General features: G+C 41.2%; 1 protein-coding gene across 1 annotated transcript in view; it reads left to right on the top strand.

The window, feature by feature from the left end:
* The first annotated feature begins 1,895 nt into the window (after window positions 1-1,895).
* Window positions 1,896-22,988, top strand: part of trim25l (tripartite motif containing 25, like) — a 30,782-nt gene continuing 9,689 nt past the window's right edge. Inside the window, 15 exon segments of the mRNA XM_034176044.1 lie at window positions 1,896-2,045; window positions 5,171-5,628; window positions 5,630-5,669; window positions 5,671-5,829; window positions 10,364-10,459; window positions 13,619-13,852; window positions 15,093-15,252; window positions 15,324-15,356; window positions 15,455-15,490; window positions 15,597-15,641; window positions 16,714-16,767; window positions 16,847-16,894; window positions 17,004-17,069; window positions 17,638-17,811; window positions 21,257-21,448. Coding sequence (XP_034031935.1) covers window positions 2,043-2,045; window positions 5,171-5,628; window positions 5,630-5,669; window positions 5,671-5,829; window positions 10,364-10,459; window positions 13,619-13,852; window positions 15,093-15,252; window positions 15,324-15,356; window positions 15,455-15,490; window positions 15,597-15,641; window positions 16,714-16,767; window positions 16,847-16,894; window positions 17,004-17,069; window positions 17,638-17,811; window positions 21,257-21,448 — 1,798 coding nt within the window. The 5' untranslated portion in view covers window positions 1,896-2,042.

Genomic DNA, 22,988 nt, shown 5'->3' with positions numbered 1-22,988 from the left:
CAGCTGGAAACCATTCAGAAAATTTATCTGGCTTTCGGTGAAAATTTTACGGGCTTCACAGAGAATAAGGAGTGTTACTACAGCTTTAAAGATGGCTTTAAGGACGCTCGGCGTGCCGCGCTCCGTGCTGCCATCGAGAGCCACAAACCACCGGATCATTTCTAAACGGATGGCTCTGTGGATCCGAGACCATCGTGTGCACTTTCTCTGGTTATCACAAGAGCTGGACATCAGCCATTTTCCGGCAGATTTCACTTTTAACAAGAGATTTTGTCATGGAAAGCCGAGCGGAGGCTTCGCGCGTCACGACCGATTTGCTGATGGAGCGAGACAAAGGAACACCTCCGTTTTGTGTCACAGGATGGCTTTGAGATGGCGTTCAGACAGCTGTCGGTGGTTTTTCCATAGAGTGATTATCCGAGAAATTGTGGATGTGCCTGGACATGCCAGAACATGTCCCGTAAGGCTTCATCACGGCGTTGCTGTGCGCCATGCGGCACCGCCGCAATGCGCGAAGCCTCCGCACCTCTTTCCATGACAAAAGCTACTGTAACAGTGGAATGTGCCGTTCATTTCCAAACTGGACGCTGTGTTTTATCCGGGACGTCGTCTGACTAGCACAGGAATTGTGAAAAGACGTGGACATCAGCACTTTTTCGGCACATTGAGACAGACGTGCGGAGGAATTCCGCGCATCGCGGCGGTGCCGCATGGCGCAAAGCAACGCCGTGATGAAGCCTCACGGGACATATTCTGGCATGTCCAGGCACATCCACAATTTCTCGGATAATCACTCTATGGAAAAACCACCGACAGCTGTCTGAACGCCATCTCAAAGCCGTCCTGTGATACCAAAACGCTCGCTCCATCAGCAAATCGGTCGTGACGCGCGAAGCCTCCGCTCGGCTTTCCATGACAAAATCTCTTGTTAAAAGTGAAATCTGCCAGAAAATGGCTGATGTCCAGCTCTTGTGATAACCAGAGAAAGTGCACACGACGGTCTCGGATCCACAGAGCCATCCGTTTAGAAATGATACGGTGGTTTGTGGCTCTCGATGGCGGCACGGAGCGCGGCGCGCCGAGCGTTCTTAAAGCCGTCCTTAAAGCTGTAGTAACACTCCTTATTCTCTGTGAAGCCCGTAAAATTTTCACCGAAAATTTTTCGAATGGTTTCCAGCTGCCAGTCTCTAACAGTTTCTGAAAAAATTCTGATGGAAAAAAGCCCAAATCATTCCGCCATTTCCTGACAATGAAAATCCGCCAAGGGGGTGGACCACTCCTCACTCAAAGCCTGCTCACAGGCGAATAACGCAACCGACAGGCGTGGAAAAACTCAAGCATGCGCACGAGGGTTCAAGCTTGTCTGACGCAATCACACGTGATTCAAATCCATATGGTTTTTGAAAAAAATAAAAAGGTCAGATATTTTTCTAATAGACCTCGTACTTGGTCTGATTACTTTGGCATTTTGCAGTGAAATCGGACAACAAAGGAACAGAAATCAGAGGCTGCTCCCCTATACACTGTCTAAAGGATGCTAGTGCAGGCATACATATTGCTTATCGCAAGAGAAGACGAGAGTGCATGACTCCCCATCACAATGGCATAATGCAATCTGCAGCCTCGCCACGAGATGACACTAAATCCTACAAACTGTGGCTTTGATTTTAAATAAAATAAAAGTACCTTCCTTTAATGAATGAACTCAAAGAGAGGAGTACACTTCTATTGGAGTGTTTCAGTTTCATGTGCATGTTAAGTTGTTTTTTTTTTGTGCTTCACCAAGTTGCATTGCAGACACGCTGTACATTTTTTCTCTGTTCCACGTTTTGCTGGATGTAACTTTATTGGGTCATCTGAGGTTTGTTCGCTGTTTGTAATTGCTGCAGGTACATTTGTTGAAGTGACTGATGTCCATGTTGTAGCTCAGTCAGTGTGTGACTTTGGCTCGGATCTGCGTTACTTTGATCACCCAGTGATGGAGACAGAGGCAAATTCTGCGCTGCAGCATCAACATCATCACCTTCATCAACTTTGACATCATGGTATGTTGGCTGATCCACTGCAGGAAGGGAATGATGCTACGTATTAAGGTGATGAATGAACTGATTTCGGTTCAAAAACAGCATCTCGCAAAAGCAATGGTTTTGAGCTACACTTATAGAAATAAAAGCTTGTAGGTAGAGAAAAAAAAGCACAGTGAATAAAAGTGTTGATGGCTGTTACTTAGAAGGGGGAACAATCAGACACATCCTTTAACATAGCAGATGCAGATACATTTACACAGTTACAGTCAACAATTATCATCGAGGTTATTTTCACCCCCACAAGACATAATAACAAAGGCACATGTTCCAAACTCCACTGGAAATATTGAAGATTCATAATACTTTAGCCTTTCCCCTTTGATGAAGTATTGATGCAATAAAACACATACTTTTTATGAACATGTTTCATACTGTGGTGTATTCAGTACAAATGTCATCATCAGTCAGCTTGCTCATTTATGACAAATGGTCATTTAAAACAGGTTCATGCTTCCTGCACTGAAGAAAATGTGAAAAGGTAAAAAGCTCAGGGTGGGGGTTTTTTTTGCATGTCAAACTGAAATGTTTCCTATTAATTTGTACCTTTATCGTAAAAAAAAGTGTTCCATATTGAAATCACATCCATAGTTGGTAAAGCAGTTATTCTTTCAATAGAGTTTAGCAAACAGCTGGAAAACAGCACATATTGCCTTTAAAGACGTAATACAATTTACCTTTGAAGTAAATGGCTCTTGAAAGGTGACACTTTAGATGTCTGTGAACTTTATATCTGTGTGTGTGGGCTTTTAGATGTGAGGGTGGGCAGCGGTAAACAACAGCACCCGTAAATTTCTGCAATGATGGTAGACGACCCCCCCCCCCCCCCCCATTTATGCTGATATGGTGCTAAAAAACATTATACAAGTATTTAAAGACAGTTTAAATCTTAACGTAATAACTCTAAAAAATTTTAAACCGTGGTTAAAACTAGTCTAAAATTCACTCAGACCTCGAAAATCTCAGTTTTACTGAAGAGTGAAAAGCATCTGTTTATTCAGAGGCTAGTTTTAGCATCAAGCTTGCATTTGCAACTGGAAATATTGAAAATTGTGTATTACCTGTGACATACTAATGGCTTTTACTCCATCAAAATCAACCATACAAAGTACTTGTAAATTATTATACAATTAATGAATGTTTATGAGTGCAATGGTAAGAATATTTCATGAAGTGAAAGATGTAATGTTTTCTCTAAAACCTGAATAGATCCTTGTTGTTTGATTGGTGGTTTCTATGTCACATGATATGGATTATTTGTCCCATCTGCCATTGTGTTCCATTAACTGTGCAAATTTGGTTCCATTTACTGTGCAATTTTGGCTCCATATGTTTTGCACCATAATTGTATGGCGCCACCACTGCGTGCGCTTACACTAGCGGCAACGTCGCTTAGCTTAAAACAATCTTGGCTGAGTCCACGAGCTGCTGTGAAACCACTTTTTCCAGAATTTTAGAGCAAAATGATAGATTTGATATCAGCCTACAGTTTTTCAATATACTAGGGTCAACATTAGATTTCTTAAGTAATGGTTTAGTCACTGCAGATTTGAAACATTTAGGGTCAGATCCACAGGTTAATGAGAGATTATTAATTTCCAACACAGTCGGCCCAAGAGTGGGCCACAGGTCCTTAAACTCTTTTGTTGGTATAGGATCAAATAAGCAGGTTGTGCTTTTTGTAGACGTTACAAGTTTTGTCAGCAAGCCTACTGAAATACAATCAAATTCTGTAAATCTAGGTAATACCTCAGTGATGGCACCCACCTCAATAGCAGGGTGTAGTGGCTGGGTTAAGGCATGCTGGGATATGTTTAACCTCATGTTTATTTTCTTCTTGAAGTAATCTAAGAAATCTTGTGCTGTAAAAGGAGAGCGACTTACATGTACTTGTCCATGTATAAGTATTGCCAACCGTGTCAACTTTGAGTTATGCTTGTTTTTGTTGATCAAATCAAAGTAATGGGCCCGCTTTGTAGACAGTAGTGCATGCTTATAGTCTGAGATAGCATCACGCCATGCGAGGTGGAATTCTTCTCATTTTGAACTACGACATTTTCGTTCTAGACCTCTATCCTTATGCCTGAGGTCATGCAAGTAATTATTGAACCAAGGCAGCTGTATTTTTGGGGGGTGTGATGACTTACGTAATTCTGCTGGGGTTGTTGTTACTTTAAGAAATGGCTAAATGATTGAGTCCATCCACTCCAAGTTGCTTACACCATAAGACAAAAGCAGTAGATACTAAAATCTTGAATGTCTACAAATTCCTCCCATGCAAAATTATAATTTTTTTTTTCTACACATTTTACAAACTTCATGCCTTGACAGTAGCAAGGCTCCCATTTTGACTTAAATGGGAATTGGTCAGTAATTCATGCAGATACAGTTTGTCCACAGTAGGTTCTGTGATGAATGATATATGCACAACTTAATCATCGGTCTTATCAGACGGGTTCACCGTGCAGCAAAGTACAGAAGAGTTGGGAGGGATAGGATTAAAAGGCTATACAATAAGGAAAAAGCGATTACAAGCTGATGAACTTTGATGTGCCGGATATATCGAAAAAGCAATTTGGTTTTGCTTGTGTTGAAATTAGGGTTTTCCAAATTCAAGGTCTAGTGGCCAGCACTGCCTGTTTGAAATTCTAATAATTAAAATAAATCATATCATTGTGTGTGGATAAAACTCAGTCAGGTGATTACAGAACCACCCCCACTATCCACTTCAGGATATCCTGGCTGCACCCTTAAATTGTCAGTCCAGTCAACCTTGCAGACTTCTTATATATTTGTTTCATTGTGGTTTTAGTGGGAAGATGATAATCTGTCCGTTTACACCTGCACTTCACTGGTAGACGTTTTCTACCAGCACCAGTTTTCCTCGCTCGACCTGCCTGGTGGCTTCAACTCCTCCCTATTCACCACTTCCTTCTCTTACCTGGGTTGAACAGTCTTAAAATAACATTTTCCTCCTGCGTGTCCAGGCGAAACTACTGCTGCCATCCATCTCTCACTTTTATGGTTCTATTGTAGGTATTTAAATCTCTGTAACCATCTACTAACTGTCCTCCACCTGTCCTCAGCTCCTTCCTTCTGACAGCATCAACATGAGTAACAATCTGTGGACGGAGGAGCAGTTCAACTGCCCTGTGTGCCTGGACCTCCCCAATGACCCAGTTACCATCCCCTGTGGGCACAGCTACTGTATTGCCTGCATCAAGGACTACTGGACCAAGGACGACCCCAAGGGGATCTACAGCTGCCCACAGTGCCGCCAGACCTTCTGCCCCAAACCCTCCCTGTCTAGGAACACCATGCTGGCTGATGCTGTGGAGCAGCTCCGCAAAGGGGCTCTCAAATCAGATGTGCGTGACTCCATCCGAAGTGCTCGCATGTCCATGATGTCCGTAACCAAATCCAAAGGCACTGCAAAGCTGTCTACTTCCGCCGTGCCATGCAACATGTGCCACGGACAACCACATGCAGCAATCAAGAGCTGCCTGGTGTGTATGAGCTCATACTGTGAAACCCACCTGAAGCCCACAAGACCCAGAGGCTCTGATGCAGCACGAACTGATTGCGCCCCACGGGAAACCTGTCTGAGAAGATCTGCACCCAGCACAAGTACCTACAGGAGTTTGTCTGTCACCAGTGTAATGTGTTCGTCTGCTGGCTGTGCACCAGCAACCAGCACAAAGACCACGAGTGTGTCTCAACCAAAACCGAGCGTCTGGAGAAGCAGGTAGGCAAAGACGGGTGGCATGCTGCCTTCTAAATGAGATAAGCCTTCAATAAGGATATGCAGTGCATTTGGAAAGTATTCACATTTTGTTATGTTACAGCCATATTCCAAAATGGAGTAAATTGAAAACTTTTAAATTTTTGCAAATTTATAAAAAAAATAAGAAATCACATGTACATAAGTATTCACACAGTTTGATCAATGTTTTGTTGATGCATCTTTGGCAGCAGTTACAACCTCAAGTGTTCTTGAATACGATGCCACAAGCTTAGTGCTACTATCTTTGAGCAGTTTTGCCCATTCCTCTTTGCAGCACCTCTCAAGCTCCATCAGGTTGGATGGGGAGCATCGGTGCGCAGACATTTTCAGATCTCTCCAGAGATGTTCAATCCGATTCAGGTCTGGGCTCTGGCTGGGCCACTCAAGGACATTCATAGAGTTGTCCTGAAGCCACTCCTTTGATATCTTGTCTGTTAGGGTCATTGTTCTGCTAAAGGATGAACCATCGCCTCAGTCTGAGGTCAAGAGCGCTCTAGACAGGTTTACATCCAGGATGTCTCTGTACATTGCTACATTCATCTTTCCCTCAATCCTGACTAGTCTCCCAGTTCCTGCTGCTGAAAAACATCCCAATAGCATGATGCTGCCACCACCATGCTTCACTGTAGGGATAGTGCCTGGTTTCCTCCAAACATGACACCTGGCATTCACACCAAAGAGTTCAATCTTTGTATCATCAGATCAGATAATTTTGATTGTCATGGTATGAGAGTCTTTAGGTGTCTTTTGGCAAACTCCAGGCGGGCTGCCACGTGCCTTTTACTAAGGAGTACCTTCCGTCTGGCCACTCTACCGCAGAGGTCTGATTGGTGGATTGCTGCAGACATGGTTGTCCTTCTGGAAGGTTCTCCTCTCTCCACAGAAAAATGCTGGAGCTCTGACAGAGTGACCATCGGGTTCTTGGTCACCTCTCTGACTAAGGCCCTTCTAGCCCGATCGCTCGGTTTAGATGGGCAGCCAGCTAAATTGAAGAGTCCTGGTCGATCCAAACTTCTTCCATTTATGGATGATGGAGGCCACTGTGCTTATTGATATCTTCAAAGCAGCAGAAATGTTTCTTTACCCTTCCCTAGATGAATGCCTCAAGACAATCCTGTCCCAGAGGTCTACAGGCAATTCTTTTGACTTCATGCTTGGTTTGTGCTCTGACATGCACTGTCAACTGTGGAACTTTATATGTAGACAGGTGTATACCTTTCCAAATTATGCCCAATCAACTGAATTTATCCCAGGTGGACTCCGATTAAGCTCTAGAGACATCTCAAGGATGATCAGTGGAAACAGGATGCACGTAAGCTTAATTCTGAGCTTCATGGCAAAGGCTGTGAATAATTATGTACATGTGATTTCTTAGTTGTTGTTTTTTGTTTGTTTGTTTTAATAAATTTGCAAAAACATTGTCATTATGGGGTATTGTGTGGAGAATTTTGAGGGAAAAATGAATTTCATCCATTTTGGAATAAGGCTGTAACATAACAAAATGTGGAAAAAGTGAAGCGCTGTGAATACTTTCCAGATGACCGTAACCATTGTCTGATCCAATATGTTGTCAAATGCCATGATGGTCACAGAAGGTCTTAGCTCTGGACAAGAGCTTAATTTGTACTGAAAATAGTTTAGACTTAGATCTCAGAAACCATTCAATGAATTTCCTTCATATTTGGTTTGATGTTAATAAATCTAATGTCTGTCAAACAAGAATTTCCTGTAAAGTTAGTTCTCTGAAATTTTACTATATTTAATCATCTAAAACAAAAAAAACATTTCAATGGCAAAATTGAGATTGAGACTAAACCAAACAAAAATTACACCATCGTGATGCATATTGTTAAAGTTACTGTTTACACAGCATCCACACTGCCCATTTGTTGTTAGAAAATTAAAATTTCGTGATGTAAATTTTGTATCCATAGGCATTTAGTGCTTCCTACTGGTTATGTGAAGACCACATTGGACCATTACAACCACTCGTGTGTGTGTGTGCGTGCGTGCGTGCGTGTGTGTGTTAGCAGTGGTGGGTACAGTTCAGCTAACAACTAATTAGCTAAGATAATTGTATTTACTTGTTTTTAAATGGCGTTCGCTGTTAATCTGTCTGCATGTAAATCCTGCTATTTTATTTATTTATTCACTGAAAATGCCAGGTTGCTATGCATTTGGATGCACAAATACACACAGCAACGGCCTCACGATGTACAGATTCCCTTCAGATCCGAACTGAAGAAAAATTTGGGAAAATAAAGTCAGCCATGTGGGATGGAAGACAACATCATTGTCAAAGTTTTGAGAGATAAATTTTTTGTTCAGTCCCATGTACAGTAAAACTCACCTAAACCGTTGTGTATAAACCAGATTTTCACAGTCACTGGACAAAAAAGTCCCAATGTTTTTGTATTGTTTTCCATGTAATAAACACCTTATGTAACGGATTTTGTATGACGACTTTTTCACTCACGTCGGATAAAATGTCCTGTCCGATCATAATGTATTTCCATTAAAAACCCGAATGGACGTGCAAAGTAACAGAGGTACAAATTAAAGTTCAAGGCAGGCACTCACCGATTTGAGGAAAGTGGGGCCGCCCTTACCAAAAAATAGTACTGATAAGTATATAAAAGTAAACTAGAAGTACGAAACATACTTGCATATACTACTTCTTGGTAAGGGCGTAGTCATTTCTGTGATTAAAAGCCCAGCCAGTTACCGGCACCTGTTATATCGGACACAAAAGGCTGTAATTTGACACTTTTCTGCTTTCAGTCCATTGTTTGCCATCATATTTTAATAGTTTTTGCAGTCTTCACGCTGATTACATTTCGGGATCACGTACATTTGGCAGAAAAGTCTGCAAATTTACAACACGATGTCGGAAAAAGATGAAATTGTACAACTTACCTTTGAATTGGAGGTGATGATTGTAGAAAGAAAAGCTTGTTGAGGGTCAAATTAATCCATAATAAAGCATAATTCAGCAACGGAGAACTTTAATACTGTCATGTCACGCACATCTGCGTCATGACAGAGTTACAGAGCTGCAGAAGCATAAATCAGGCTTTAAATTAATTAAATAAATCATCGTAAATTTATGTAAATTTGATAGCTTAATTATTTTTATATTTATTTTGATAGCACCTGTACCTGGATATGTTGCTGTATGTGGTTAAATGCTAAAAAAAAAAAAAAAACGTTGAAAACATAAAAGGTTCATTCAGTAGTTCAGCACAGTTGGACCCAAAATGCCGTCATATTCTCAGTTGATGCTCAGTTAAGGGACTCTACTCACCACTGATTTCTAGTGCCACCATCTGAGAGCTTGGTGGAATTGCACCTCAAACACCAGTTGTCATCCTCCACAACCTTAAAAGATACAAACTGCTTTCCAGCTTTTGTGGCGGACAGAAATGGTATTGTACTGTCCCAAAAAACCCAACGAGAAAAACTTGACTAATTGTATAAGCTGTGTGGTAGGGGGTATGAATCCAGTCAGATTCTACTATTTTTTTACTTTGTAATCTCACAGTGTGGGAGACCACTTTGCAGCCTTGCAGTTAAATGCAATACAGTCATATTAACTAATAAAGATGTATGACCCATATAACTTTAAAGCTACAGGGTGTAGAATTTAGTGTCATCTAGTGGTGAGGTTGCAGATTGCATAATGTCATCACCAGTTAGGATTTTGTTTCCCTTCACATTATCTCTTCTTTGGCCACAGATTCATGTTTCCTTGCCTTCTCTTAGGATAAATACTGTATGTCTGATCCTTAATTTCACCAAAATTAGGGTTCTCAAACATGTTCGCCTACTAGCAACCAGGTAACACTGTACAGAGGAGTAACCACTGATTCCTTTTCTTTTATCTTCAATCTTCCAATCACACTCCAGTCTGTGAAAGACAGAATAAATATGATCCTTTTGGACTTCTATCAACATGGCAGCCTCCATGAGTGGGGGCCCAACCCATGTAGATATGAAAGGCTCATTCTGAACTTATGAAAACACATTGAATCATTGTAGCAGGTTATTTATACACTAATGAACAGATGGTTATGAATGCTGTATTTCATTTCTGCAAATACACACCCCAAATCCTGTACACTGTGGCTTTAACACAATAATGCTTAGTCATGAGATAATTTTGCATGTAGAAGTTACAGCTGACGTTTCAGTCAGACGTGGCTGTCGTACATGCTGAAATGGGCCCTTTTAATGGGTGTTCCTTAATGACGGCACACTTAGTATCACCAACACATCTTTTCTGCTTATTGTTCCTCATGAGGCGTCATCCTCTCTCCTTTTGTGACTGACAGAAGTTGCAGCCAGGCCGAGGACATTCCTAACTACATTCCAGTCTAGTCCACGATGCTCCACCCTCTCACGTGGGCCTCGATGTCGGCTCTTTCCTCTTACTCCTGAGTATCTGTGCATATAAAACCACACAATTCATTTGATGTCCTTCTGTGTGTTTGTGTAGAAAGTGCTGGCAGATATCCAGACAGAGAATCAGCAGAGACTGAAAGCCAGAGAGCAGGAACTGAAAGACATGAAGACCATGATGGATGTGGTGACGGTCTGTCCTCCACTCAGCCTTTATTTTATTGAGTTTAATCTGCTTTAACTGGCAGTATTGCATCCAGTAACATAGCATACGGCACCGAATATAAGATGGTGTTTTGTTTTTGTTTTTTGTGTTTCCTGGAAATACGCATGGAAAAATATGTGGTGTGCTTATAATCACTGACTTGACTTTTAAATGTCAAATACATTCACAACAGTAAGTAGCGAGAAAAACCCTTGAAAAGAGTGTATATACTCCTCTTGAACTATTTTTTTGCTTACAGCCACCCATAATAACTAAGAAGAGACAAAAGTCTTGAGGTCGTGAGGTAGAATTTACATTCAAGGTGCCAAATGTTGCTTCTCTGTATTTTAATGACACAATCACTTATTTACTTAACTTTAACACGATCACCATAAGAACCAGCATAAAGCATTCGCAGATAACACAATAACTGACAATGATTTTGAGTTAGTCCTTGGGCTCATGTCAAAATGAACTCATCCCCTGACTGCCGGGACTGATAGAAAGTAGCTCCTGTGCGCCCCCCATCGTGGTTTTATTCCAACAATGGACTCACATTATTTTCTCTGCTCAAACTGCATCACAAAAGATTTTATCTTTAAATTATAAGAGAGAACAACAGACGCACACTATGTAGCATGCTGTTTACATCCACCTTTCAGAATAGACTCCACAGTGAACACAACAAAATGATTAGACTGTTATGATACCCCACCAGAAACAAGTAAATTGCCCATGAGGGTAAGAGATACAACTGAAAATTGATTTTTGGCTGTCAGCGCATCTTATTTTTGCTATAAGTTAATTTCTCAAATGAATAAATGGTCCAGACCTTGGCTCACATTTGAACAGCCTTTGTCGCCATCTAGCAGGCAATGTGAGCATTTCAGTGCTTCTGGTACATTCCTACTTGAAACCCAAAGTTCAGTCTTTTAAAAAAGCTATAAATGTCAGAAATGCATGATTTTATTTATTTATTTATTTTGGAAGGCAGCGCTTTGACCTCCCAGTATTAATATATGAAAAATCTGATTTTGAGAGTTTAAAGCCCCCGTCACATTGACAAGCACAACTTATAGTTGTAAATACATATTATGTTGGTATGCTTACAGAATATGTAGGGGAAAAGCTTTTTGCAGCTTTCTCACACAATTTGTTGACTTACCCTCAACCAGTATAAGTGAGGAAACACCTTTCAGATAAGGGTTCTTGTTATGCCAATGGAAATGCAGCATGAGGAGATTCTTTTATTGTTCTTCTAAATCAGATTTCTCTTTATGGAAGCTGAAGTTAAAATATTGACTTACCGTATTTTCCAGAATATAAGCCACACCGGTATCTTGAGAAAAAAACCATATGTAGTAGGTTGCACCAGAGTGTAAGTCGCGCCAGACTATCAGTCGCACCTTTTTCAGTGTTATGAGCTCTTTAATTTGGGATTTTTGTGTATTATTGAAGTGTATTTTTTATTACTGGCATTTATTCTTTTATTATTGGAGTTTGTTTTGTTTAGTGCTTTGATTCTTGGAAAAGGTCTGTATAACTAGTCATTATAATTACTATTATTAATAACAAATTTGTGAATTTTCAGTAAGCCGCAGGGCCTCCCAAACTAGTAAAAAAAATGTGGCTTATACTCTGGAAAATACAGTAAGTAGAGGACTGTACCCCTGAACTCTTTGTGTTTGGAGAAGTTGTTGTTAATGCTTTGAGAGTATTTGTGTATAACTTAAGTTAGCTTTGCAAACTATTTTTTTTTCTTTTTGCATTATGTCTAAAATGTTTTGATTCACATCACGACTACAAAGTCTTCTGAGGAGGCAAATCCACTAAGAGCCTTTCCTTCAAATATATTCTGTATTTTCCAAGACGTTCAAATGTCAGTCAAGAAATGTAGCAACATTTTAAACTTTCAACATATTTCAGTTTCAACATATTGATCTTCAAGTATAATCAATTGGCTTTGTTTCAAAATCTTTTGTTATACTGTAGATGCAGGTTCTTTCTGTACAAATAAGTAGAAATAAATTTCCAGTACTTTTCAGATCAAGAGCACTTAACCTCACATATTACAAAGGGCATGTTTTTGTTATATACAATCTAAAACAATTAAATACTTACTTTACCTGATACTCATATTTTTGCAATGTTTGGACCTTTTCACACTAATCCATACTACAAAAATATTAATTCAGTTTAATTTTAATTTAATTTAATTAGCTTATATTGCGCCAAATCACAGCATAAGCCGTCTCAAGGCGCCTTACATAAAACAAGTCAACATAAAATTGAATAAATAATTAAAAATGAATAAAAAAAAATTCAAATACACAAATAAAAACAGAAGTAAAAGAATAAAACAAATAAAATAAAAACTATTCATAAGAAAGAGAATAAAAATAGGTTTTGAGTCTTGACTTAAAAATGTCCACGGACTCAGACTTATTAATTAAAAACATTTTCCAAATCATGACATGTCACCTTAAAGTACTATGCACGTATAAGGTCTGGACCTTCCCTTCCTCATTAGCAAGCTCATTGGTGATAGTGGAGAGGAAAAACTCCCAAGGCCATCATTATTAACTGACTGAAAGAAACCTCAAGCAGACCAGAATGAATGGGGTGGCCATCTGCTATGATCATTCTATCTAGTCAGAATGGAAGACACAAAACAAGATTGACAAAGCATGCAGTAACTTATAATAGAGAAACTTCAACACACTCAACCAGATATAGCTGATTGTGCACAATGAAGGAATAATATAACCGAATGTATAGCAACAAGGTGTAGATTAGAGTCTCAGGAACAAAGTGCCTCAGGTCTGTATGTTGATGCCAGATTTAAATCTACCTAGAACCTGAATCTACCTAATATGCCTAGAAGTTCACACCAACTTGATTTATTTTTGAACTTCAAGAGATTTTGGTATTTTAGTCGACTTCTTCATTTGAAAAAAAAATCCTATATGGACTGTTTATGGAGATGCAGGATTTCAGTCATTCAGATAGGAGGTATCCAGAAGTGACAGACTGTGAATTTGAAGGATTTTCTTGATAACATTGAACTTTTTGCACAGTGAAGTTATGTAATATGTTGGAGATTGATCCTTTTTTCCCCTTTCTCTCACATGATTTGTATACGAGCAGCGTTCTACAGGCAAGGTTCAAGATGACATTGAACAGGTGCTCTTGGACCTTCAGCGCTCAGTGGAGCGCCTCCAGGAGCTAGTAGAGGAGGTGCTGGAGCAAACCAGCCTGGATAAATTGAACCAAGCGCAAGAGGTGACTGAGAACTTGGAGGCTGAGATCAAGGTGCTGAAGAAGAGAGACACTGAGATGAAGGACCTGGCCCGCTGTGAGGACCACATCCACTACCTGCAGGTATAGAAATGCTCACTGATGCCCATTCTCCCATTATAGGTAGAAGGTGTTCTGTCGTGTTGTTGTGCTGTCATTTCCAATGAAAGGTGAAATAATATTAGTGTGCAAATTTCTTGATGTTTCCTGAGTATCTGGGTTTGAATCTGTCCTTGATCAAGGCAAACATCCAGCCTTTCAGTGACAGCTATCAGTACTGTGTCTATATCTGGCAAAAGTGTTGAACTTATGTAGAGATTCACTTAACTCAGCACTGACATTCAAGTTTCTAGTCCTCAGCCTAGGAGGTCAAGTGATGTCTGGACAAACCCTATGGATTTATGAGGTCGCTGGAAAAAGGTGTATTGTGATGTAGATATCTTAGGAACATAGTGGTCCAAGTCTTTCGAGTGTTGATGCATCTTATGTTAGCGTGTTAGTATTGAGAACTGGATGCGAACCAGTAGCCTGATGATAACTTGTATTTGTTACAAGGTTTCTGTGGAGAAACCTTGGGTATGTATGGCTGGATTAAATTCAGTTACCTGCGGAGACTCAGATGACGCGTATTAGGATCATGAGGGAGTGTGAATAATGACACGATTGACGTGTGTTACATTTCCCTGCGCATGATCACAGCATAGGTGCTGAAATGTTGCAGTGTTGGGGATCCCACAAACTGGACGAGCCCAAGAGGAGGACCATGTATCACCTGGCAGACAAATAGATGGCTATGTTTGAGAGATGGATATGGACCATTGGTCTGCCTCAGTAGTTGTGATTCAGAATTCAAGTCTTTTCCAGAGGATGGTGGTGCAACACCTATGTATGCCCCTATGCATGACCTAATCTTGAAGTTACCCTTTGGAGCATGGTGCATACCCTACAAAACAATGCTTTCTACCATTAAAATCAAGATTAAAGAAGACATACATGAATCCATATTGGGAGTGGGAGTGGCTTGGCAGTTAGGCCATGGTCTTTCGGTGCAGAAGGATGCCAGAGCAAGACCCAGCTGCCTGATTGTGACCAAACTACCCCCTCTATCTCAACTATAAGATCACCCAGCATTAAAAGTGGCACGTGACTGATTTTAGTTGGGGAGGTATTAGGTGGCAAGGAAAATAACGCCCATGTAATACCATGGCCCAGGATGTGTATTAGTGTAACTAACACGTCTTCAATGTTCACAATTGTTTGCAGGACTTCACTTAACTAAATAGCTTTCCTCTTAAACTCAAAATAAGTACCGTATTTTTTGTAGACATATGAGTCCATGTGCAGTCCTCTGGAGTCGGGGGACCTTCCCAATGTGGTGGTCAACAAGGATGCCTCTTTTGAGCCCATACGAGATGCCATCCTAGACCTCAGGGACAAAGTGGAGGATTTGTGCAACCAGGAGCTCAGTAAGATCACCAAACAAGGTCTGTTGCCATCTTTGACCTCTTTTTGTTTGATTTTCTCTTTTATTCATGCTCATTATGTTGTTTTCCAGTCAAAGAAACAACTCTGTTCACTCTGGGAGACTGTGAGTTTCTCTTACTTTGTTCTTTTTCAAACATGCTACATGAAAGTCATAGTGGGGGGGGCGGTGCTTTCTCACTTAACTCTGCTTACTTCTTACAGCCAATCGGACAGGACCTAAAGCAGGGCTTCTTAAACGTGAGTTTTCTACCTCTGAATTGCATCTTTCAAACTCATCATCATTACAAATGAAATAATGGATGCTATGTGAAGCAGTTTTTGTTCAGTTTCTTCTTCTCCACAGTGTTTTCTAGTCTGGGTTCTCGGAACTCAAGCAGCCGTTCTCCAGGTGTGTTCTGTGATTAAGTGTCGACACCTTCTCAACTATCACTGTATCTTATTTATTTAAAACTAGGTAATAGTAGACATGGGCGTGAAAACAGTCAGAGCTACGACAAGCTGGCATTTGACCCTAATTGCCTTGACCTTCATCCAAATGATTGACCTCTGACTGACATTTCCATAACAATTCTCAATAATCCATTGAAGTATGTGCAACATTTGGTCCAAACTGGGTTGAAAATCAAATTCCTAGATTTTCCTTTAACCCAAATTAATGTTTTTATTGGCAATTTCTTGGTCAAATTTCACTCACATGAGATGAGATGAGATTTATTGTCATTGTCATTACACGAGTGCGCCAACAATGAAATTACATTTACACTCCAATTACCTCAGACAAATACAGCAATTTATCCACAATTATTACTTGTTTACCATAATAATGGCACACACCAGAATTAAAGACAACACATATACATTTGACATTGTTTATGTGCACTAAACTCGAAGCAGTCCGTCATACGAATTGAGGTAAAGTGGGTGAAGGCTGCAGCAGGAGGGGCCCGCGCCGCCCAGCTTGGGGAGTTGAAGGCTGCAGTAGTAAAAACCACGCTGCCTTTGAGGTGGCAGGGAGGAAGCCAGGGTGAGGGGAGTGGAGAGACACAGGGGAAGGAGGAGAGGAGAGGGGAGGAATGTGACCGTCCTTGCCGGAGTCCCAAGCTGAAGTTGACATACCAAGTTGGTTAGAAATCAGCAAAAGCACATGTCAGGAGTTCGCCAACAAACCAGTGGGCAGACATGAACTTGACCCCAGTGACTGACCTTTAGCAAATTTGACCTTGCTGGGCAGTTCAAGAACCCAGCACCATATATGTTACGAATTTGATGCAAATCATATTGAAAAACTTATGATTTCAATGACCTTGGCCCTAATGATTGACCTTCAGAAATACCGACTTTCCACACAACAAACATCGGAGGAAGAGTAGAACACACACACACACACACACAAGTATTTCTCAAATTTTAGTCTGACTATAGTATGTTGTGTGTCTCACCCCCCCCCTTATGTTTCACAGCTTCCTTTCCCAGTATCTCAGTTGGAGGTCGGAGCATAGAAAGACGAGGGCTTGGTATTTTACACTCCCACCAACCACAAATGAATTCAAAATTAGCAGCTTGAACTTCATATTCTACCTTTTTGTTTTTCAGGGTTTGGCAGCAGAAATCCAGACGTGAGAAGCAGAGACACACCACGAGGTGCGTGCATAAAAATCTACTAAAGTAACCAAAGCTGTGTTTTGTGGCACACTGTTCCAAGAGAAAAATTGTGTTGATTTGTGTTTTTAAAATTTCTTGTTCACTGTAGACAGAGGAAACTCAAGCAGCTCTCCCAGACTTCAGGAACGACGGAGGAGGGACGACAGAGACTCCAGTATAGTCTTTGATTTATTACAAACCCAGATGTTCTGGTCATTGTGATGCCATACCTCTTTAGTTTTCTCACAATATGTCATTTAGACCAGTGTTTCCCAAAGTAGGGGGCATGCCCCATGGGGAACAGGCACAGCGGTATTGCAGGGGACATGGCAATTTTCATTAGAGTTTGGAAGCAAAAGATGTGTCTGTGTGTGTCAGTGAGAGGGGGGTGGGGCCTCAAAATATTCTTATCTACAGAAGAGGGGGCTATGCCGAAAAAATTTGGGAACCATTCCAAGGTCAGAAATTCTTTTTCCATATTTAATTTAAACAGATTAGTACCTGTTGGGAATAAATCACATTATTCACTCTATAAACTCACTGTGCATTATGTCCAAAGTGTTTTCTGTCTTGATTTGTCTTGGTTTTAGCAACCAGTGCAAGTCAGTCCTAAAAAGGCCCTGAAACTTAACATTTCCATCGGTTATCCTAAAATGGTTAAAATTTCCATCAGGGGAATGCATGGTGTGTGAGTCTGCCTTCTTGTTGCTGATGTCTTGACATTGCTCATGTTTTCCAAATAGTGAGGGACACAAACCCCAGACCCAGTCCCAGTCCAGCTTCCAGTCATAGAGAGTCTCTCTGGAACAGGTCTAATCGGAGCCTGGCTGTTCCTGCGGCAAACCTGTCTCCAGTTGCAGCTGATCCAACGCCAGCTCCGGCACCAACGCCATCTGCTGCACCGGCATCGACTGGAGGTACAAAAGCAACTTTTAGATGTAACACAGCTACCTCAACTGCAGTTTCACTGACGTGTATGGTCACTTAACACTTTAGCAGAAGATGAGGGTTTGAGTTTGATTAGGAGAGGAGAAGTGAAGTGACCCAACTCCATCACCTAATGTTCAATAACAAAATTTCTTAACTAGGAGGCTACAGCTCAACTCCTAGTTGAGCTCAATTCTACCTTGAATTTGACCTCACAGAATGTTTCCTTCCAAGAAAAAACATATTTTCAATTCAGTTAAATTGTGTGCTGCCATGAAAAGCAGACATACTGATGGATGTTTTTGCTTACATTTTGGGGGTTCTATACCTTCTTGACCCATTCTTGTCCTCTTGCAAGGGACACGGGTTTCACAGCTTGGTGGCCAAGCAGTTAGTGCGCTCGTTTCCAGAGCAGAAGGTTCCTGGTTCAGTGCTGTCCCTTCCCATTCTTCATAGGGAATTGTGTCAGCAACAACATCCAGCAAAAAAAATTGTGCCAAATCAGCATGCAGATCCATCTACGATCTACTGTGGTGACCCCGACTGCACACAGGGAGAAGAGCTGAAGGGTCTAATATTTCAAAATAATTATTCCGTTATCACTAGATCCCACTGACCACTGCAGAAGACATTCCAAAGAAAATGTTTCTGACTGTTTCTGTTGTTTTCAGCCAAGATGATTATTTAATGCAAAAGTAAATAAATTGCAGCAATTTCATTGTTCTGGGTCTCAGGGTGATTACCAGTTTTTAGCAAATGCAAGGGAAAGCATATGCAAACACTAGCTTTAGCTAGCTAACATTAGCTAAACCATAATTTGGAGCTAGCAATTTGCTAACTTTAAGGGCCCCTCCACACATAGTACAAAGTACAACTCAGGGCGACTCACAGCGAAACAGCTTGTATGATCAAACCACAAAACATCGCGCCGACAGGCAGGCATGCACGATGCCGGTGCAACAGTTCATGCACGTGGGAACACACTGCCGGTAGCTGCACGATGTGGTTACACATGAAGAAAAAAATAAATAAATAAATAAATAAATACATGCTGCAGCGGTTTTGTGCGCACAGGAACACAGCAGCTTCTGAAAATAAAAAAAATAAATAAATAAAAATTACATGCCACCCACAGGACTCGAACCCATGCCTTCCAAAAGCTCTCATTGCCAGTCAGAAAGTTTACCACTGAGCTACAGTCACAGTCATGTGAAAGCTGCGGGAACCTGCCTGATGTGAGGAAGGAGATGGACATATTTAAAATGAAATAAACCCACACACCATATAAAAACACCGCATTTATCAAGCGGGCAATACAAATATGATCCATCTGTTCCTCCGTAGATGAGCCATGGTCACAGACATACAGTCATGAAGAGGCCATTAAATAACCCTGTTTAAATAAAAGGAGAAAACACCACAGGATTCAAACCCACATGCTCTGATTACCAGACTGAAACTTTACCACTGCGCTACAATCATTGTCTTGTAAGAGGAGCGTGAAATGGGTAAAAACAAGCAGATAAACGTATTTTAGAAAAAAAAAAGCGCTGCAATAACTGACCAAACATTGTTTGGTATGGCGTATTTCTGCTGATACGTAACTGAAAATGGCAGATTTGTCTTACTGTTGGCTTGTCCTGGTCGTGCGGCGTGCCGCTCACAGCCATCACGGCCCAACACACGTGTCCTGTCAGATGTGACATTCAGATCGCCTGCTGCATGTCCAAACGGACTGACAGCCCGCTTCTCCTCCCATCGCAAAAGCGATATATGTTTTTATGTATTTCCACACAAGCCCACACACATGCGCGTGTCTGTCAAAACATGGGATGTGTGCTGCAGCTGTGATGCCCAGAACCTGAGATGACCCAACAGCTGCGGGCAGCCAGCCACGCCTCTTGTCCTGTCAGCACACAGACCAAGATGTCACTCTGTGATCAGATGAGAGATGCCCCCCCACACGCACAGATGTGGGGGGACACACACACACACACGTGTTGTGGGGGGGAGCAGACATTCTGGCGCGCCACATGTGCACGCAGCAATTTCACAGTCGTGGGGCACTTAGACAAATTCACAATCCAGCTCGACAATGATCATCTGCAGACTGTTTTTGTGATGATACTGCAAATGGCCACACATTTTCTAAGTGCCATGCAAGCGGTGTTAAATGTTTGTGCATGTCAGCTGGAATTTGGCAGCAAGAGGGATTGATGGGTTCCCACAGCACACACTGTGTCTTTCAGCTGCTGGTGTATGCAAATAGTTGTAGCAGGTGTATGAGGCATTGGAGGCAGCTATGAAATTACACGTTTTGCACACAATTCCTGCTTCATGCGCACTTTCTGGGTAAATCGACCAAATTCGCACACAATCTAATTCAGAGTTTCTAAAAGTAGAAATTGTGTTAACAAGCAAGATGTGAGGGCGGTTCAGACGTTTTGATCCTGACCCAGAAATGTAGTGTGTGGTTCTCCATCTTTTCCCATTCTGAGAAACCATCATATCTCAAGAATGTGTCAAGTTTTGATTCTGGGTGCATTGTTGATAAATGCTGGTTAAAGGAAAACGCCAGAAATTTTTAAACGTGGGCTCTATTTTCAGATGTCTTGGAGTTCATCTGTTTGTTCATTTGGAACAAAAGCGGTTTTAATCGGTGCAGCATCTAAAATGCTAACACTGTCACAGGCTAAGCTACATAATGTAATGAGAGGCTCTCGTCTCAAGTCAAATTGGTAGTAACTCAGTGGAGACAGGTGTAATTAGTCATTTAATTAGTCATTTATCTTACATGTAGTGAGATAAACATCTGCACGTTTACCACTTCATGCTGTCACGTTTTTGGCTGTTCATTGGTGAGAAGTCAGTATTTTTGGCTTGCCCCATACAAATCATGATGTTTGCATTTTAATTCAAAACTGCAAATTTGCTGTTGTACTAAGTGAAAAGATGAACCCCAGTGATCCAGTCCACATTAAAGATGTCTGAAATTCTATTTCAGTTTTATTCCAGGCATGAATATTGGAAATATATTGTAATATTTACAGGTATAGGTAATATAAAGGTTATGCAAAAAAAAAAAAAAAAAACAGTTATTTTTGTTGGGGCTGTCAGAGCCCCTAGTACTGCCTGTAATTCAAGCCATGGTTGCAATGAGCACCTTTGTAACAGTGACATAAACTGTCTTGTAAATAAGGCAGTTTGGGAGAAAAATGGGATCACCATTTGTCTTGTTGCTGTCTTCAGGTACGAAATGCCACAGATAAGCTCAGCCGTCAAAGACCTGCCTGTTTGTTGATGGTTAGAGTAATCATGCTATGATTTAAAGCCATATCTTGCTTGTGTTTTTCTACTGCTAACGTACAAACTTGTGTGCGTGTTCGGTATGCTTTTGCGTCTTACGACGACGTTTTTTCCTTCCTGGATTATCAGGATTTTCTCGGATGGCATCGATTAACAGCAGCATCAGCAGCATGTTCCGCTCCCATCGTCGCAACGCCACGCCAGCTACTCCAGCCACTCCATCAATTCCCGCCACTCCAGCTACACCAGCCACGTCATTGACTCCAGCTACACCAGCCATGTCATCCATGCCAGCCACACCTTTTGCAGGGGGAAACCCATGTGAGGCCTGACTGACCCTCTAACACTTTTTAATCACGGCATTCAAATCATACAAGTATCAGATTTTTGACATCTTTTACCACATAGTCTCATATATAACACAGGTTGCCACTTAGTTTGATTCTCGTGCTTCTAGCTTAGTTTGGCAGATAATACAGCAAAATTAATAATATTAAAGGAGAACTCTGACATTTTTCAACATAGGCTCTATTTTTAGATGTATTTGGAGGTTTATTTTTTTCATCTGGACTAAAGTGAATTTTATCAGTGCATTATTGATTTGACTGTATTTTCCCAGATTTGAAACCAAAAATATACTCAACAAAAATATAAATGCAACACTTTTGGTTTTGCTCCCATTTTGTATGAGATGAACTCAAAGATCTAAAACTTTTTCCACATACACAATATCACCATTTCCCTCAAATATTGTTCACAAACCAGTCTAAATCTGTGATAGTGAGCACTTCTCCTTTGCCGAGATAATCCATCCCCCCTCACAGGTGTGCCATATCAGGATGCTGATTAGACACCATGATTAGTGTACAGGTGTGCCTTAGACTGCCCACAATAAAAGGCCACTCTGAAAGGTGCAGTTTTGTTTTATTGGGGGGGGATACCAGTCAGTATCTGGTGTGACCACCATTTGCCTCATGCAGTGCAACACATCTCCTTCGCATCATCTGTGAAGAGAACACCTCTCCGTGCCAAACGCCAGCGAATGTGAGCATTTGCCCACTCAAGTCGGTTACGACGACGAACTGGAGTCAGGTCGAGACCCCGATGAGGACGACGGGCATGCAGATGAGCTTCCCTGAGATGGTTTCTGACAGTTTGTGCAAAAATTCTTTGGTTATGCAAACCGATTGTTTCAGCAGCTGTCTGAGTGGCTGGTCTCAGACGATCTTTGAGGTGAACATGCTGGATGTGGAGGTCCTGGGCTGGTGTGATTACACGTGGTCTGCGGTTGTGAGGCTGGTTGGATGTACTGCCAAATTCTCTGAAACGACTTTGGAGACGGCTTATGGTAGAGACATGAACATTCAATACACGAGCAACAGCTCTGGTTGACATTCCTGCTGTCAGCATGCCAATTGCACGCTCCCTCAAATCTTGCGACATCTCTGGGATTGTGCTGTGTGATAAAACTGCACCTTTCAGAGTGGCCTTTTATTGTGGGCAGTCTAAGGCACACCTGTGCACTAATCATGGTGTCTAATCAGCATCTTGGTATGGCACACCTGTGAGGTGGGATGGATTATCTCAGCAAAGGAGAAGTGCTCACTGTCACAGATTTAGACTGGTTTGTGAACAATATTTGAGAGAAATGGTGATATTGTGTATGTGGAAAAAGTTTAGATCTTTGAGTTCATCTCATACAAAATGGGAGCAAAACCAAAAGTGTTGCGTTTATATTTTTGTTGAGTGTAGTTGGCTTTAGGGACTAGTGTCTACACATAAGTATCAATGGACCATATGCTAATTTACTAAATTCTGAAAGTTAGAAAAGGAAATCAGAAAAGCTATCTGCAATTATTGC

This window comes from Thalassophryne amazonica, chromosome 1 (assembly GCF_902500255.1).
Source record: "Thalassophryne amazonica chromosome 1, fThaAma1.1, whole genome shotgun sequence".
NCBI classification, from domain to species: Eukaryota; Metazoa; Chordata; class Actinopteri; order Batrachoidiformes; family Batrachoididae; genus Thalassophryne; species Thalassophryne amazonica.
Note: the sequence above shows the minus strand (reverse complement) of the source record. Positions and strands in the feature narration are given on the sequence as shown.